This window comes from Propithecus coquereli, unplaced genomic scaffold (genome assembly GCF_000956105.1).
Source record: "Propithecus coquereli isolate 6110/MARCELLA unplaced genomic scaffold, Pcoq_1.0 Scaffold9, whole genome shotgun sequence".
Taxonomy (NCBI): Eukaryota; Metazoa; Chordata; class Mammalia; order Primates; family Indriidae; genus Propithecus; species Propithecus coquereli.
The window spans coordinates 17,365,599-17,383,849 of NW_012155284.1; the positions used below are offsets into that span (position 1 = coordinate 17,365,599).

The 18,251-nt window shown below is 34.8% G+C and overlaps 1 protein-coding gene across 1 annotated transcript in view; it reads right to left on the reverse strand.

The window, feature by feature from the left end:
* Positions 1-18,251, reverse strand: part of IPO11 (importin 11) — a 227,213-nt gene that overhangs the window by 91,451 nt on the left and 117,511 nt on the right. Inside the window, exons 20-21 of the mRNA XM_012664506.1 lie at positions 12,638-12,733; positions 10,569-10,682 (exon numbers count right to left, since the gene is read on the reverse strand). Of these exons, the coding sequence (XP_012519960.1) occupies positions 10,569-10,682; positions 12,638-12,733 (210 nt within the window). The remainder of the gene's footprint in view (positions 1-10,568; positions 10,683-12,637; positions 12,734-18,251) is intronic.

An 18,251-nucleotide genomic window follows, 5' to 3' on the forward strand; every position in this document is an offset into this window, starting at 1 on the left:
AAAAGAAAAAGAAAAAGAAAAAGAAAGTTGGAGGATATATATATACTACCTGATTTCAAGACCTATTACAAAGCTATAGTTACCAAGAAAGTGCGAGATCAGCATAAAAATAAAAACTTGTATCAGTGAAAGAGAAGAGTAAAAAAAAATAGACATATACATAAATGGCCAATTGATTTTTGATAAAAAGTGCCAAGAAAATTCAATGGGAAAAAGATAATCTCTTTGATAAATCATGCTAGAATAACCCATATACATATATATGTTGTATGTGTATACGTATATATATGTATATACATGGGTGTTATATTTGTATTTATTTAGATATATATGAAATACATAGTGACTCATCTCCCATCATAGATAAAAGATTAACTCAAAATGAATCATTGTCCATAAAAATTAAAACTATAAAACTTCCGGAAGAAAACACAGGAGAAAATCTTCTTGACCTTGAGGTAAGCAAAGACTTCTTGTATCAAACACAAAAAGCATGAACAATAAAAGAAAAAGGTAAATTAGTAAATTAATGAAAGAGCGTCTGTTATTAGAAATACATTAATAGGAACATAAGGCAAGCTAGAGAGAAAGAAAGAACATTCACAATACATATACCTGACAAAATCTTGAATCTAGAACATGTAAGTAACTCACAACTTAATAACAAGCCAAAACCACCTTCAAAAATTGGAAAAAGATTTTAGAGCACAATACACAAATGGCTGGGAAGCACATAAAAAGGTGAACATCTCCAGTCATCAGAAAAATGCAAATTAAAGCACAATGAGATTTCCATTAGAAATCCATTAGAATGGTTGAAATGAAAAAGACTGGCAATATCAAGTGTTGCTGAGGATTAAGAAACACATGAAACTCACAATGATGGTGAGACTGTAAAATTCTACAACCACTTTAAAAACAGTTTGGCAGCTTCATAAACTTATACTTATAACCCAATATTTTACACCTAGGTATCTGCTGAAAAGAAACAAAAACATATACCCATACAAAAACAAATGTATATAAATGTTCCTATCAGCTTTATTCATCATAGCCCAAAACTAGAAATGACAGCGATGTCTATCAACAGGTGAATGTATAACTAAATTGTGGTATATCCATATAACAGAATATTACTCAGCAATAAAAAGGAATGATTTACAGATACATGCAATACCAGAGATGACCCCCAAAAGCAGAAACTCAAAATAAAAATGTTGTATGACTCAATTTCTTTAAAAAAAAAAACTACAGCCCAACCTCTTTATTTTTCAAATAAACTACTTCCTTTTCACAATTTATAGTAAAGTACATATTTACGGACTGATTCAATTTCCAAACTGCTTTTATAACTCTAGTATTGAAGGCTGTTCATTCGCTACAGTCCAAATATTCTTCCAATTTCCTTATTCAATCCCTAGTTTTCAGATATAGTATCTAAATCTTTTTGATGCTTATTTAATGTATGATAATAATTATATAATTACTCAGGCAAAGCTTTAGTGATTTATTTACACAACGCACTACACATTATTAAATTCAGTGACTTAGAAGCAAATTAAAACTTTCTGAAAAATTTTGGCGGAAACTTTTGTATCTACTTTCTCCCTAGATGACACTGGAGCATTTGTACAAAATTCACTGAGGTTTTCACGTAAATATTTCTCACTGAAACATTTTTCTTACACAATAAGAAATTTAGTATTTCAAATATTCTTTCATCTTGCTCTGTGAGATCAAGAAACATCATTAAATAATCTTCAGTCTTAAATTTCTGATATTAATGTAAATATTTCAAAAAGAGCTATTTTCTCATTTTAGTAAATTCAGGCATACCTCATTTTATTGCATGTCCTTTTATTGTGCTTCAAGGATACACCATTTTTGTTTTATTTTGTTTTGCTGAGACAGGGTCTCACTCTGTTGCTTGGGCTAGAGTGTAGTGGCATCATTACAGCTCACTGCAACCCCAAACTCCTGGGCTCATGCGATCCTCCTGCCTCAGCCTCCCAAGTAGCTGGGACTACAGGCGCACACCACCATACCTGGCTCATTTTTGTATTTTTTTGTACAGATGGGAGTCTCACTCTTGCTCAGGCTGGTCTCGAACTCCTGGCCTCAAGAAATCCTCACCCTTTGGCCTCCCAAGGTACTAGCTTTATAGGCATGAGCCATCAAGTCTGGTCTGTTCTTTTTTTTTTTTTTTAATTGAAGGTATGAGATGACCCTCCATCAAGCAAGTCTACTGGTGCCATTTTTCTAATAGCATATGGTCACTTTGTGACTCTGTATCACATCATGGTAATTCTTGCATAACTTTTTCATTATCATTTTATCTGTTACAGTGATCTACAATCGGTGATTTTTTCTTTTAAAGAGACCAGGTCTTGTTCTGTTGCCCAGCAGGAGTGCAGTGGCATTATCACAGCTCACTGTAACTGCCTGAACTCTTGGGCTCAAGCAACATTCCCACCTCAACGACCCGAGTAGCTAAGAATACTGGCACAGCTACCACGCCCAGCAGATTTTTTTTTTTATTTTATTTTATGTAGAGATGGGGTCTCACTGTGTTGCCAAGGCTGGTCTTGAACTGCTGGACTCAAGCAATCCTCCCACCTCAGCCTCCCAAAGCACTAGTATTAAAGGTTACAGCCACCACGCTGGCCTTTGATCTTTGATGTTACTATTGCAATTGTTTGAGGGCACCCCAAACCACACAAATATAAAACAGCTAACTTAATCAATAAATGTATGTGTTCTAACTCCTCCACCAACCAGCAGTTCCTCTATCTCTTTCCCTCTCCTTGGGCCTCTCTATTCTCTGAGGCATAACAATATTAAAATTAGGCCAAGTAATAACCCTAAAATGGTCTCTAAGTGTTCACGTGAAAGGAAGAGTTGCACATCTCTCATTTTAAATTAAAAGCTAGAAATAATTAAGCTTAGTGAAGAAGGTATGCCAAAAACCAAGACAGGTCTCTTGAGCCAAACAGTTAACTAAGTTGTAAAAGCAAAGAAAAAGTTCTTGAAGGAAACTAAAAGTGCTATTCCAATGAACATACGAATATTAAGAGAGCAAAAGAGCCTTATTGTTGATATAGAGAAAGTTTTAGTGGTGTGGATAGATCAAATCAGCCACAGTGTTCCCTTAAGCCAAAGCTTAACCCAGAGGAAGGCCCTAACTCTTCAATTCTAGGAAGACTGAGAGAGGTGGGAAAGCTAGAGAAGAAAAGGTTGCAGACAGTAGACGACAGTTCATGAGATTTAAGAAAAGAAGCCATCTGCAATAACATACGAGGTGAAGCAGCAAGTGCTTATGAAGAAGCTGCAACAAGTTATCCAGAAGATGTAGCTAAGACCATTGATGAAGGTGGCTACACTAAATAACAGATTTTCAGTGTAGATGAAACAGTCTTATATTGGAAGAAGATACCACCTAGGACTTTTATAACTTTTATAATTGACAGGAAAAGTCAATACCTCGCTTCAAAAGACAGGCTGACTCTCTTGTTAGAGGCAAAGGCAGCTGGTGACTTCAAGTTGAAGTCAATGCTCATTTACCATTCCCAAAGTCCTAAGGCCCTTAAAAATTTTGCTAAATCTACGTTGCCGGTACTCTATAAGCGGAAAAACAAAGCCTGGATGACAGCACATCTGTTTACAGCACAGTTTACTGAGCATTTTAAGCTGAATGTTAAGATCTACTATTCAGAAAAAAAGATTCAAAATATTACTGTTCATTGACAATGCGCCCGGTCACCCAAGAGCTCTGATGGAGATATACGAGATCAGTGTTGTTTTCCTGCCTGCTATCACATCTGCTGTGCAGCCCATGGATCAAGGAGTAATTTTGACTTTCTAGTTTTGTTATTTAAGAAATATATTTCTTAAGGATATAGCTGATGTAGATAGTGATTCCTCTGATAGATATGGGCAAAGTAAACCAAAAACCGTCTGTAAGGTTTTCCATTAACCATTAACCATTCCAGATGCCATTAAGAATAGTCATGGGCCGGGCGCGGTGGCTCACGCCTGTAATCCTAGCTCTCTGGGAGGCCAAGGCGGGCGGATTGTTTGAGCTCAGGAGTTCGAGACCAGCCTGAGCAAGAGCGAGACCCCGTCTCTACTAAAAATAGAAAGAAATTAATTGGACAACTAAAAATATATAGAAAAAATAGCCGGGCACGGTGGTGCATGCCTGCAGTCCCAGCTACTCGGGAGGCTGAGGCAGAAGGATTGCTTGAGCCCAGGAGTTTGAGGTTGCTGCGAGCGAGGATGACGCCACGGTACTCTAGCCTGGGCAACACAGTGAGACTCTGTCTCAAAAAAAAAAAAAAAAAAAAAAGAATAGTCATGATTTGTGAGAGGAGGTAAATAAAATCAGTATTAGCAAGAGTTTGGAAGAAGTTGATTCTAACCCTCATGGATGACTTTCAGGGGTTCAAGACTTCAGTGGTAAAAGGAACTGCAGGTGTGGTGGAAATAGCAAGAAAACTAGACTTAGAAATGAAGCCTGAAGATGTGACTAAATTACTGCAATCTCACAATAAAACTGAACTCCTTAGTTGTTTTTTTGTGAATGAGCAAAAAAAAAAAAATTTGGTTTTTTGAGAGATGGAATCTACTTCTGGTAAAGATGCTGGCAACACTGTTGGAATGACAACAAAGGATTTAGAAAATTATATAAATTTAGTTGATAAAGCAGCTGCAGGGTTTGACAGGATTGACTCTCATTTGGACAGAAGTTCTACCATGGATCAAATGCTATCAAATAGCCTCACGTGCTACAGAGAAATCTTTCATGAAGGAATCAATCAGTGCAGCAAACTTCGCTGTTGTCTTATTTTAAGAAATTGCCACAGCCACCCCAACTTCACCAACCACCACCCTCATCAGTCAGAAGCCAACAATACTGAGGCAAGATCCTCCATCAGCAAAAAGATTATAACCTACTAAAGGCTCAGGTGATCATTAAGATTTTTTAGCAATAAATTAATTTTAATTAAGGTGTATACACTATTATTTCAGATACCATGCTATTATACACTTAATAAAAACTCGTGTTATTGATTTGCTTTATTGCAATATTCACTTTGTGTGGTGGTCTTGAACCAAACTTACAATGTCTCCCAGGTATACCTGCATATATTTCTAAAAGGTGGAAAACAAACCTAGAATGCAATGACAGTCTCATACCAATATTAGTTTTTGAAGCTTCTAGTAATATTTCATTCCTTAAAATAATCTATTAAAACTACATAGTAGATAGTATTCAAAAAATACCAATGTTAGTTTTCCAAATATTTTTGATAATTTTGACAGTTAAAAACTGTGTTTATTTCAGACACTTAACTGTCTATCGTGAATTCATGATGCTGCTTTACGTTTCCTCTTCACTGAGTGTTGCAAATATTCTTAACTTTTGCCAGAAACTTTAATAGAACATGCCTGGCATTCAGATGAAACACATTTAGAACTTTCAACTTTTAATGATACAACTCTTGAGGTACACCTGTGCATCCAAATTTTGTCTCACTAGCAATAATAAACTACAATATTTTTGTTGAGAAATTAGGAGTTTTTCATTCCAGGAATAAAGATTACTTTTTCTTAGTTTGCATTGAATCCTTATATATTTATAAAGTGTTGTAGACTTTAAATTGTCCAAAATATCAGAAGATGTTCTAAATTGCAGTTTATTACCAACATTTTTTTCACTGTACCCCTGCAGATTCAAAAGATTTGTTTACGATACTTAAAAGAAATGATAAACTTTTTCATACTAGAACATTTATTCTTAATCACAGGACATACCAAGGTCATTTTTATGATACTTGCTAATTAGTGGGACCTATGTCACTATTTTAAAATAGTATGACTACAATGACACATATCGGCTGAGTATCAGCCTTGGGCTGGAGAATTTAAAATTAGTATAACAGGGGTTCAGAACATACCTTTAAAACTACTGTACATTAAGCCTTGGTATAATGTTCCAGTTGACTTAATATGACTCTAGCCCAACAAGTAAAGAATAGATGGTGAAGGCAGAGAAGGAAAAGTAAAAGCCTGGGGAAGGCAGAGAATAGAGGGCTGAGAGTTCTTTTCACTCCCACTGTTGGGAGTATGGCCATGCCGAAATTTTATGAACCAGTCAAACCTCACCAGTGTAATGTGACAGACAGATATCACCCAGCTGTCCAATTAAGAAGATCAAATGTCTAATCAAGAATAAGAGCAGAGCATTCTGGGAATTATGTATTCTGGGCATCCGTACCATGAAGTATTGATACAAGAACAATATAGAACTGGGAAGAAAAGAAGGGGGAAATAGGTATTATAAGGTCAGGATTACCCCACTAGCCTAGAGATGGAGGCATAAAATTATTTCCCTTCTGTTACTGACTTCCTGGCAAAACAAACAACTTGTCAATAGGAAAGGAGAGGCCACGGGCATATTTTATGTTGCTAAGGAAGACAGGGCTGCTGACTACCCACCCCAGAGTTGTTATATGGATACAGAATCAGTGAGGGTAATGTTTATTTGATACAAGGAGGGACACACACTAGTGAGGCCAAGGATTCAAAGGGGATCTAGTTGAGTGAGGAGAGAACAGAGATATTGAAGGAGATAGGTTGCTTATGCAACCAAAGGACTTTAGAAAGGGCTGGGCATTTGAATAAATCTAACTTAAGAATACTGAGCACTCCCCCCACCCCTCCAAGTAGAAGCTTTGTAAAGAAGCTATAAAGAAGCTACCAAACAAAAAATTAAAAGCAATTTCAGTTAAACAAAGAGAGAGGAGGAGGTGGGGGGAGGGGGGGAGAGAGAAAAGTCCAAGACTAGGGGAGCAAAGAAAGGATGGAAAAATAAAGGAGAATGGGAGGAAGCTGCAGGCAAAGGACAAGACAGTAGGTTGTTCCAGGAGTGATACCAAAATCAAAGAAACTTTAAAATGTGTTTGCCTTGAAAGTTACCAATGGGTGACTGGAGCAACCCTCACATGGTGCTTTAATTATATGACAAGCAAAGCTAAGCTATTTTAATTGCCCAAGAAGAACTACTATTTTTATGTATTATGATATAATATTTTAAAGGTAATGGCAGCCCAAAGAATAATATCAATGTTTAAATTACATTTAAGTGATTTAATATTACACTACGATGCATTCAGATTTAATCAGATCCAGTGTTCACATGGATCCACGATACTTATTTTTCTTAATTAAAAGATATCAGAAAAAAATCAAAGACGACACAAAAAAATACAATGAACTACCATATTCATGAACTGAAAGAATTAATATTGTTAAAACGACCATACTACCCAAAGCGATCTTCAGATTCAATGCAATCCTTATCAAAATATCAATGACATTCTTCACATAAAGAGAAAAAACAATACTAAAATTCGTATGGAACCACAAAAGACCATGAATAGCCAAAGCAATCCTGAGCAAAATAAAGCAGGATGTATCACATTACCAGAATTCAAAATATACTAAAAAGCTACAGCAACCGAAATAGTATGACAGTGGCATAAAAACAGATACAGAACAATGAAACAGAATAGACAACACAGAAATAAACCTACACACTTACAGTCAACTCATTTGCAACAAAGGTGCCGAGAACATACATTGGAGAACGGACAGTCTCTTCAATAAATGGATAAATGGTGCTGGGAAAATTGGATATCCATATGCAGAAGAATGAAACTAGACCCTTATCTCTCACCATATACAAGAATCAACTCTACATGGATTAAAGACTTAAAATATAGGACCTGAAACTAGAAAACCACTAAAAGAAAATGTAGGGGAAACACTTCAGGACATTGAACTGAAAGAAGATTTTACGAATAAGACCTCAAAAGCACAGCCAAAAACAAACATAGACAAATGGGGTTATATCAACCTAAAAAGTTACACAGCAAAGATAGCAATTAACGGAGTGAAAACACAACCTATAGAATGGGAAAATATATTTGCAAACTAAAACTTTGACAAGGGATTAATATCGAAAATGTACAAGGAATTCAAACAACTTAATAGCAAAGTAATAATAATAATAATGATGATGATGATAATACGATTAAAGAATGGGCCATCTGGTTCCACTTAGGAGTCGGGGAAAAAAAAATGGGTCAATAATCTGAACAGACATTTCTCAAAAGAAGACATACAAATGGCCAAAAAGTATATGAAAAAATGCTCAACAATCATTAGTCGTCAGAGAAATGCAAATCAAAACTATAATGAGATATCATCTCACCCCAGTTAAAATGGTTTTTATCAAAAAGACAGGCAATAATGAATGCTGGTGAGGATATGGAGAAAGAACCCTTTGTACACTGTTGGTGGAAATGTAAATTAGTGCAACCACTATGGAGAAGAGTATGGAGGTTCCCCAAAAAACTAAAAATAGAACTACCATATAACCCCGCAATCCCACTGCTAGGTATATATCCAAAAGAAAGGAAATCAGTTTATTGAAAAGATATCTGCACTTTCATGTTTACTGCAGCACTATTCACAATAGCCAAAATATGGAATCAACCTAAGTGTCCATTATTTGGATAAAGAAATTGTGGTATAAATACAAAATGGAATATTATATAGTCATTAAAAAGAATGAAATTCTGACATTTGCAACAACACGTATGGAACTGGAGAACACTATGTTAAGTGAAACAAGCCAAGCACAGAAAGACAAACCTCACATGTTCTCACTCATATGTAGGAGCTAAATATTAAAACAATCTCTTGAAGGCAGCAAATAGAATGATGGTTACTAGCAGCTAGGAATGGTAGCAGGGAGGAATCCTAGAACTCATTCCTCCTATCTAGCTGTAATTTTGTGTCTTTTAACCAATTTCTTCCTATCTTCCGTTTCCCTTACCCTTCCCAGCCTCTAGTAACCACTATTCTATTCTCTACTTCTATAAGGTGAAGTTTTTTTAGCTTCTGTATACAAGTGAGAATATGTGGTTTATCTTCCTGCTCCTGGCTTATTTCATTTAACATAATGTCTTCTAGACTCATCCATGTTGCTGTGAATGACAGGATTTTACTCTTATTTATGGCTGAATAGCATTCCGTTATGTATTTATATACCCCATTTTCTTTATCAATGGGCATTTAGGTTGATTCCATGTCTTGGCTATTATGAATAGTGTTTGAATAAACATGAGGGTGCTGCAACTATCTCTTTGACATACTGATTTCATTTCCTATGGATATATACCAAGTAGTGAGATTTCTGGATCATGTGGTAGTTCTGTTTGTTTTGAGGAATCTCCATACCATTCTCCATAATGGCTGCATTTGTTTACATTCCCATCAATGGTGTATGAATTCCCTTTTCTCCGTATCCTCACCAGCATTTGTTATTTTTTTTGATGACAGTCATTCTATTAATAACAGGTATAAGATGATCTCATTGTGGGTTTTTTTGATGATTTAATGCTTTTAATAAACAAATATTTGCTTTTAAAAATGTATTTTCTTGTGTTATAAGATATACGTTGGTGGTAGCAGATGGAGAATGACCAGCTGGAGAGCCCCTGTATAGAAATTCACTCTCCTCTCCTAAGAAGACCACCTTAATTCTTCTACCCTCTTTTTAGGAGAGCTCCCAAATGACCCCCAAGCTGGTTTTATGCCCCTCTGACAATCACTTTTTTCTTAAATTTTTAATTTTTAATTACTATGGGTACATAATAGCTGTATGCACTTACAGGGTACATGTACGATGTTTAGACACAGGCATACAATGTGTACTAATCAAATCAGGGTAATTGGGGTATCCATCACCTCAAGCATTTGTCATTTCTTTGTGTCAGTAACATTTCAATTCCACTCTTTCAGTTATTTTAAAGTATAACATAACTTACCTAACTATAAATTTGTACAATTATAATTGATTTCCTATATTAGAAATAGTTATATCTGTTCTAAAAAAATCTCATAAATTGTTTCCATTCTAGAGGTACTGGTCAAGACCACTCTTTTACACCTTACAAATCTTAGCAATTAATGTCTTAAAATAAAAATCTTATTGGCTTATCATGTATATTAGTCTCAAGTAACCAACTCACCTAAAAACCTATTCCAAACTTACTCTAGTAGTTGGTCACACCTACAGTTTTTTTTTTTAAATAAACCTTTGCTGAAATGGTCATTTTCCACAATAATTAGAATGGAAATTCTCTCAATCTGTGGCATTAAAAATAACTTCATTAAAGGAATGAAACAAAGACAGTTCATCATTATAGGTAAAATATCCCTGTTTCAGATTATGCATCAATAAGGAAAAACCGCAAGCATAAACAAATCAAAATTCTATGGTTTAAAGAATAAAATCACCTATTTTGAGCAAGAACAAAATGTAAAAATTTCGACTGCCATTTACAGATTCCTTTTTCATTCTTCTACCTCAAATTATGAGTACAAAAAAATTACTAAATACTACAAAAGGAATTTTACAAAGAGTCACTATTTCATCAAATATTTCCAAGTGATAGGTGGATAAAGACTTCCTTAAACTTAAGTATATTAATTCTTACCTCCTGATTAAACTTATGTGCCATCTCATTAAGAAGTGAAGAAAAGAAGCTGGCGTTTTGTAGTAGGACTCGACCCATAACTCCAAGATACGTAGACATCACCACAGGATACCTCTGCACAATCAAAATATAGCACATGTAAAATTTTGTTATAGTATGAACAATTATAAATAATCATTGACATAGTAACAATCAACAGGGATATAAAATAACAATATTCTCCTCCATATTACTTCTCTTTATAATGAACTGTTAATACTGCCTGAGTTCTGTTAAATACATATATGGATTATGTGTACTAAATATATTTATATAGATTGTATGTGTATTAATATTATGTATATGTACATATAAAGAGAAATTTATCAATTTCATATTTATATTACTTTAAATGCCCCTAACATACACAGTTAATGTATCTTTTAAAGAGCTGAACTTAGAAAATAATCAATGGTTTAATATTAGGTCGTTAAATATGAAATGTCCGATTTTGCATCAAAAGTGTAGTTTACTATATCTCAAACAAGAAGCAATACAATTAATCAAAGTATGTCCCGAAACTCTTGACACAGTTTTGTCACCTTAATGCTAGCATATTTATGCCAAGAGCAAAGAAGCCTGGAGAGCAAGTAGTGATGAAATCACAAAAGGAGTTTTCCATAGCTCGTTGAGAACTGAATATTTTTCTATGCAAGAAGTGGTCCAAAGCCTGGAAGAAGTGGTAGTCAGTTGGTGCAAGGTCTGGTGAACATGGTGATGACAGAGTTTCCAAGTTCTGCTTCTGTGGTTTGAGCAGCATTGTTTGTGTGACATGTAGTCCAGTGTTGTCTTGCAAGGGGATTGGCCTGTCTCTATTGACCAATCCTGGTTGCTTAATCACAAATGTCCTCATCATTTCATCCAACTGATTGCAGTAGACATCCACTGTAATAGACTGATCAGGTTTCATGAAGCTGTAGTGGATAATACCAGCACTGGACCACCAAACAGACACCATTAGTTTTTTGGAGGAATATTCGGTTTTCGACTGTGTTTCGGCACTTCATCTTTATCCAACCATTGTGCCAAACGCTTGTGATTATCACAAAGAATCCATTTTCATCACATGTAACAATATGGCGTAGAAATGGTTTGCCTTTATGTTGTGACGGCAAAGAAAAGTAAGCTTCAAGACAATTTCTCTTCTGACACTTGGTTTAATTCATGCAGAACCCACCTATCCAGCTTCGTTACCTTACCTATTTGTTGCCAATGGTCCAATATTGTTGGAATAGTAACATCAAACCTTCCTGTTAATTCACACGTAGGTTGAGATGGATTCACTTCCACTATAGCTTTCAGCTCATCATTATCCACCCTGGTCTCACGTGGCTCGTTTTCAAGATTAAAATTACCAGAATGGAACTTCTCAAACCACTGACGTACTGTGCACTCACTGGCCACATCATTCCCATACACTTCGTTGATATTTCAAACTGTCTGTACTACACTGGTTCCACGATCAAACTCATGCGAAAACAACACGGATTTTTAACTTATCCATGGTTTCACAAAAATTGATCTAAAAAAAATTTGAAAGATAATCACTAGCCAAACCTTGCATTTGAAAGACTGAGGATGTACCTTCACAATAAAAACAAAACAAGAAGTATCAAAGTAAAATGTCAAAGATATCAACTGTCAAGCTTAACATTTAAGGAAATCGGACATTTCATATTTAACCTAATACATTCAGTCTATAACACTACTAGCACCATTTTCCCCTCTCATATTCCCAATAGTCAAGCATTGGAATTAAGCCATTAACCATTCCTCTACTTCAAATCATCATGTGTAAATATGCATGCATATGAGTTAAAAAGATGAGATGTCAAAGAAAATCTACACTTTCCTGTGTGGAGTAGGAAAAGGCAAAGTTATATAACTAGCTGATAATTTACATAATTTAATTTAAGATGATCCAAATGACAAAGCTTTCTTTTTACAAATGATGTGCCCATGAAGGAAAACTATTAAAAATAGAATGCTGGAGTCCAATACTACCCTTAGAGGCTTAAGAAAAATCTTACCTCCCCTTCTATAATACCCCTGAAAACACAGGGTAAAATTGGTTGAAACATTTGTGGACCTAATACTGGGTTCACTTTAAGGGCATTTTCCACAACCTAAAAACCAGAAAGACACACTGATGATTACTCAATACTGTCAGTCATTGCTTCATGCAAAACACAGGTAAGAAAACAATGCACTAAATTAAATATTATAGACCAAATTTGAAAAAACATACAAGTACATGAGGTATGCGATATCCTGGCATTAGACACACTTTCATAAAATAATCCATTTAAAAATTTAAGTTTGATGTAAAGTATATACTATTAATATTTAGACATACATCTTGCATAGAATTATACTTAATCATATTGTGATAACATAGATATCATATGATGTTAATGTAATTGTTACCCTTGCAATTTAAACAAATAACCCTTAAAGATTGTTGTACTAACACAAGCAGCGAAAGTCACTTAAAAAGTATTGGATTTTAATAGTGAAAAAGGAAGTTAGTAACACCTATACTCATGGTCCAAATTAAATCTACATTTAAGTTTATAAATAAACTGGAAGGGAAATGGTATTTTTCCACATATACTATAAATTTATTAAATTAGAAATCATATTTCATTTATAATTATACAGATTATTAGGCATAAATATTGACTGTTACATAAGAAAACGTGAGGGCTGGGCACAGTGGCTCATGCCTGTAATCCTAGCACTCTGGGAGGTAAAGACAGGAGGATCGCTTGAGCTCAGGAGTTTCAGACCAGCCTGAGCAAGAGCGAGACCTTATCTCTGCTAAAAATAGAAAAATTAGCCAGGCGTCATGGCCCACACCTGTAATCCCAGCTACCTGGGAAGCTGAGGCAGGAGGATCACTCGAGCCCAGGAGTTTGAGGTTGCAGTGAGCTATGATGATGCCACTGCACTCTACCCAGGGCGATGGAGTGAGACTGTATCTCAAAAAAAAAAACGAATAAGAAAACTTGAAACAGAAATTACTTTTATATGAGTGAAATGTACCCTCTATAATGAAAATTGGTAAGCATGAAATTCATAGTCGGATGGGATTTTTTGTTTGTTTACTTTTGTTTTACTTTTTAGGGAGAGAGGAAAGCAATAGTCAGGAAAAAGCAGTGAGGATCAAGAAGGACATCTACTTCACACTCGAGCCCACGGGCTTGAGAGGTAGGAAAAAAACAGACACCATCTGAGAGAGTTGTAAGCAAGTCCTAGCCTCTGGGCAGAGCCAAATTTCCCTTATGACTCCAGCAATGTTTCTCAAGATTGACCACTGGCATTTTGAGCGAGACATCCATTTACCATGCACAACTATCTCATGCATTGAGGGGCTTTTAACAACTCCTACATCTGCTCATAGCAGGCCAATAGTGTGCTCCAAACACTATGACAATCACAAACACCTTCATGTGTTTCAAAACATTCCCAAGGTATGCAAGTAGCACCCATGATAGACAACATTCTCCAATTTTAAGTAAGAAATGAAGACAATGTCCAAAATAAAGACTAACAGTATAAAAACCCTTATGTAAGCCAAGCACTATGCTACCTACTAAGAGATACTAATTCCTGATTAAAAGCAAGAAAAGATAAGATTCAGAACAAAATTAAATCTAGCCTAAATAAGGTTTAATTTTTGAAACAATTAGATCTGGGAAGAGAAGAGACGAACGCGGAGGAGAATATGCAGATAAGCTAGTACACTGAAAGAGTCTTAGAGGTAGATAATAACAGTATTTATCTGTGAGTAGGAAGTAAGGCCACCTGCTGACTATAAAATACACATTTAATTGTACTCCCTCCTAAAACCTCACTAAGATTACAGTAAAATGATTTGGGGGTTGTGGGGAATAATTTTAAAAGGACAAACGGAATGAGAGACAAACTCTAGAAGCAGGAAACAAGAAACTGAAGAGAAAACTATTATATCAAAGAACACTAAGAAGCAACCAGACTTATATATTCTCTTCCCTTCTCTTCTCCCAAAACCACAGGAATTAGCAGAATTATATGCCTTTGGAAAGAAGAAAGGGGAAGCTAAAAAGAAGAGGAAAATAAAGATGACTGGAAATAAAGAAAACAAGAAAATAATTAGATTGGTGGAAAGTCTAAGAAACAGAGTGCCAGATATTATCAGTTATGCATATCTGGGCAACTGACCCCCACCCCAGGAGAAGAAAGACAGTGTATTTTCTACAAAAGGTCCAAAATGGATTGCTTCCAGACTAAAAGGGACCATCAGAGCCCATATATTAACATGATGAATTTAAATAAACCTACATTAACGTACATCATTGTAAAATTTCAGGACATGAGGAATAAGCAGCAGCAGCTATAAGCTTACAGTAGCAGCTGCGAGAGAGGAGTGAGCATGGCTCTGGAAGAGAATACCTGGTGTGTCTGAACACAATGAACTCAGACATCTGTCAGAGTTTAGTGTATGTACAAAATTACACTGAAAAATGACATAATTGTTACTTCCAGGGAATACACAATGTTTGATAGAAAAGGAGAAGTAATCACAGCTAACTACATGTCTCGGCTTTGAAATAGGAAATTTAGGAATCATAATATAAACACTGAATACCGATGTAACAAAAATGTTAATATGATTTTACTTGGAGGATGAAGGTACAGAGGAGATAAAAAGGGTAATTCAACAGATATTACCTAAAATTAACAACTCATGAAGGAACAACACAGGGGTGTTATTTACAAATAAAGGCACATACAAAACAACTTGCTACAAGCAATGTAAGTGGTTGTATCTGTGCAAGGAAAAATGTCTGACGAGGTGACTGCTGACTATAATTTTTTAAAGAAATCTTATACATCTAGTTAACCCTAAACTATGTCATATAAAACTGATTTAAATATTTAATAAAACTGGATTTGATGAGAATTTATGGCAATATATAGCTAGCTGTGGCTGGCCCCAATCCATAGGAATCCTTATAGGTTTTTTTGGGGGGTGGGGGGGAGTGTCAGAATTAACATAAGGGGTTAGAGACTCTACGTATGAACAAAGCAGAATCAGATGGAGTAAATATTTCAACATAGTCATATATACATATTTAGATCATTATGACACAAAATATAAATTCATTTAAATGCATTATTGAACACAAACCAGTGCTCTGTCATTATGCCTATTCTTTAAATACAAAGAGTATAGTGACTATTGTGTAAAGGACACAAATATTTCAGGGCTAAAATGAAGTCTTTTTTACTATCTGTAAAAAGGTCAGGAACCATAACTAAAGTAGATGAGATAGTTTTTGAAAAATATGCAGAAAAATGTCATTATCAGACTTGGGGATAGGGGTTGTGGGACAAAAATCAAGAGAAAAATCAAGTAGAATTGATAATACATAGAAGAAATGTTGAACAGTAGACCAAAAGTGAAAAAGTCTTGCATTGCTCCTCATTTTCCTGTTTGGTCAAATGGATACAATTACGATGCCAATGATGATAACGAAGCTCCATCTTGAATATTGAATTTGAGATGCCTGTGGGAAATCCACAGGAAATGCTCCTATATTATCTCTTTACACTCAAAAATCCCAGATTCTAATAATATTATCTGTTTCTACCTACTATGTGTATGTCTACAAACACACACCACATACACACACACACACACACACACACACACATGAGTTTCAAAGTGGCAATACCAATATTATTGATAATAACAATACTACTGAGTGTAATATAAAATTTCTTTTCTTTTTGTTCTAATGTTATATCCCACCAGGGATGTACATGTAAAATACTATGTGTTAAAATTATTTGAAATATTCTTCTTAGATGACTATGCCACCAACGTAATAGATTCAGCTGTTTTATCTTTAGAAACTGTTTCTTTTTTTTAAATGATATAAAACATCTACATGATTGATTCCAAACTCTAAAGTATAAAAGAGATGTAATGTACATCCTGAAAGATGCAGCTAGCTAGCTTCCATCCTCTCTCCCTCTTCCTGCTAGACAGCTATTTCTATTAACTTGGTTTATTCTTCCATTGTTATCTTTCCTCCACTCTTTAAACAAAAGAAAACTGTGGGCACTGTTCTTTGTTTATATTCTCAAAATCACTTTAAAGCTGTCTACAAAGATCATTTCTTTTTAAAGCTACACAGTACTCCACCGTACAGCTGAATAAGCTGTGGTACCTGTAATCATCCAACCATCTATTACTGATTGATTTTTAACAGCATTTTCTTATGACAAATAGATTTTAGTTTTCATCCATCCCTTTTCTGAATATACCTGCAACAGACTGTTTTTTAAACCCTTGTGGATTTTAGTTTGCGCTTAGGACTACACTTTCTTAATTTAGGCTTACACTGCATGCAGTTATTAAGAGCATAGATGCAGACATTAGAATATCTACATTTACATCACAGCTCCAATACTTACTAGCTGTGTGACCTTGAGCAGATTATTTACCACTTTGTGATTTAATTTCTCATCTGTAAGACTGAAGAAAAGAATAGTACTATTGTCACAGGTTTATTTGAAGATTAAATGAACTCTGTATGCTATGAGCTTAGAAATGTACAGCGCATAGTAAATGCTAGGATTAGCTGCTATTATTATAGAATAAATTATACCTTAAAAATATTTGTATCATCTTAAGCCTTATCACAGTGAATGTAAGAAACTCAGCTTAATAATGCTTGATACAACCATGAGAGAAAGGAGAATTTCAAAACTCAAAGTAGTATGTGTATATACTGACAATTTTCAGATTAAAAAAATGTTAACAATTTAAATTTGAGTATTTTTAGAATATAATTGTATTCATCTAAATAACTTATTCCAAGTCACAGAATGTAATAAAGTCTATTTTTGTTCTAAGCCATTTGCTCCTAAAGCAGGCATACTGGTCTCTCCATCCAATTTTCATAACATTGCAATTTTATGCTTCAAAGAACAAAGAAGTTACTTGCAGAAATTAATTTAACAGTAACATTTAGTCAAAAATGTATTTAAAATGTTACACGGCATACTATAATAAGAAATAGTATCTGAGAGATATTAAAAATGAAAATAATGAGCTAATATTAAAGACTATTATTATAGCTATAATAGAACAGAGAAATACCAAAAATTTTGAGAGCTCTCCCAGCCTTCAAATACAGGCATTGTCCTAAAATATTCCTTAACATAAAAGTACAAGTAATTTATTCACAATAACTAGTATATTCCTACTATTTAACATCTATTTATTAAATGACATCAAATTTCGGAGATTCAAATCAAACATTCAGGTTCAGCTATAGTAATATTTATACAAAAATACTGTTTTAAACACACGTTATCAGATTCCCAATTTTTAACTCAAGTATTTGTATCCTATTAATAACTTACTACTGGCATACTTACAGAGAAATTGGCTTAATCTGTAACTTGTATTAAACATTACAATATTAAACATTACTGTATTTGGAAGGTGATTGATTTCTGCTGAATCATTCAACCAAAAATCATTAAGTGGCCGGGCACGGTGGCTCACGCCTGTAATCCTAGCACTCTGGGAGGCCAAGGCGAGTGGATTGCTCAAGGTCAGGAGTTCGAGACCAGCTTGAGCAAGAG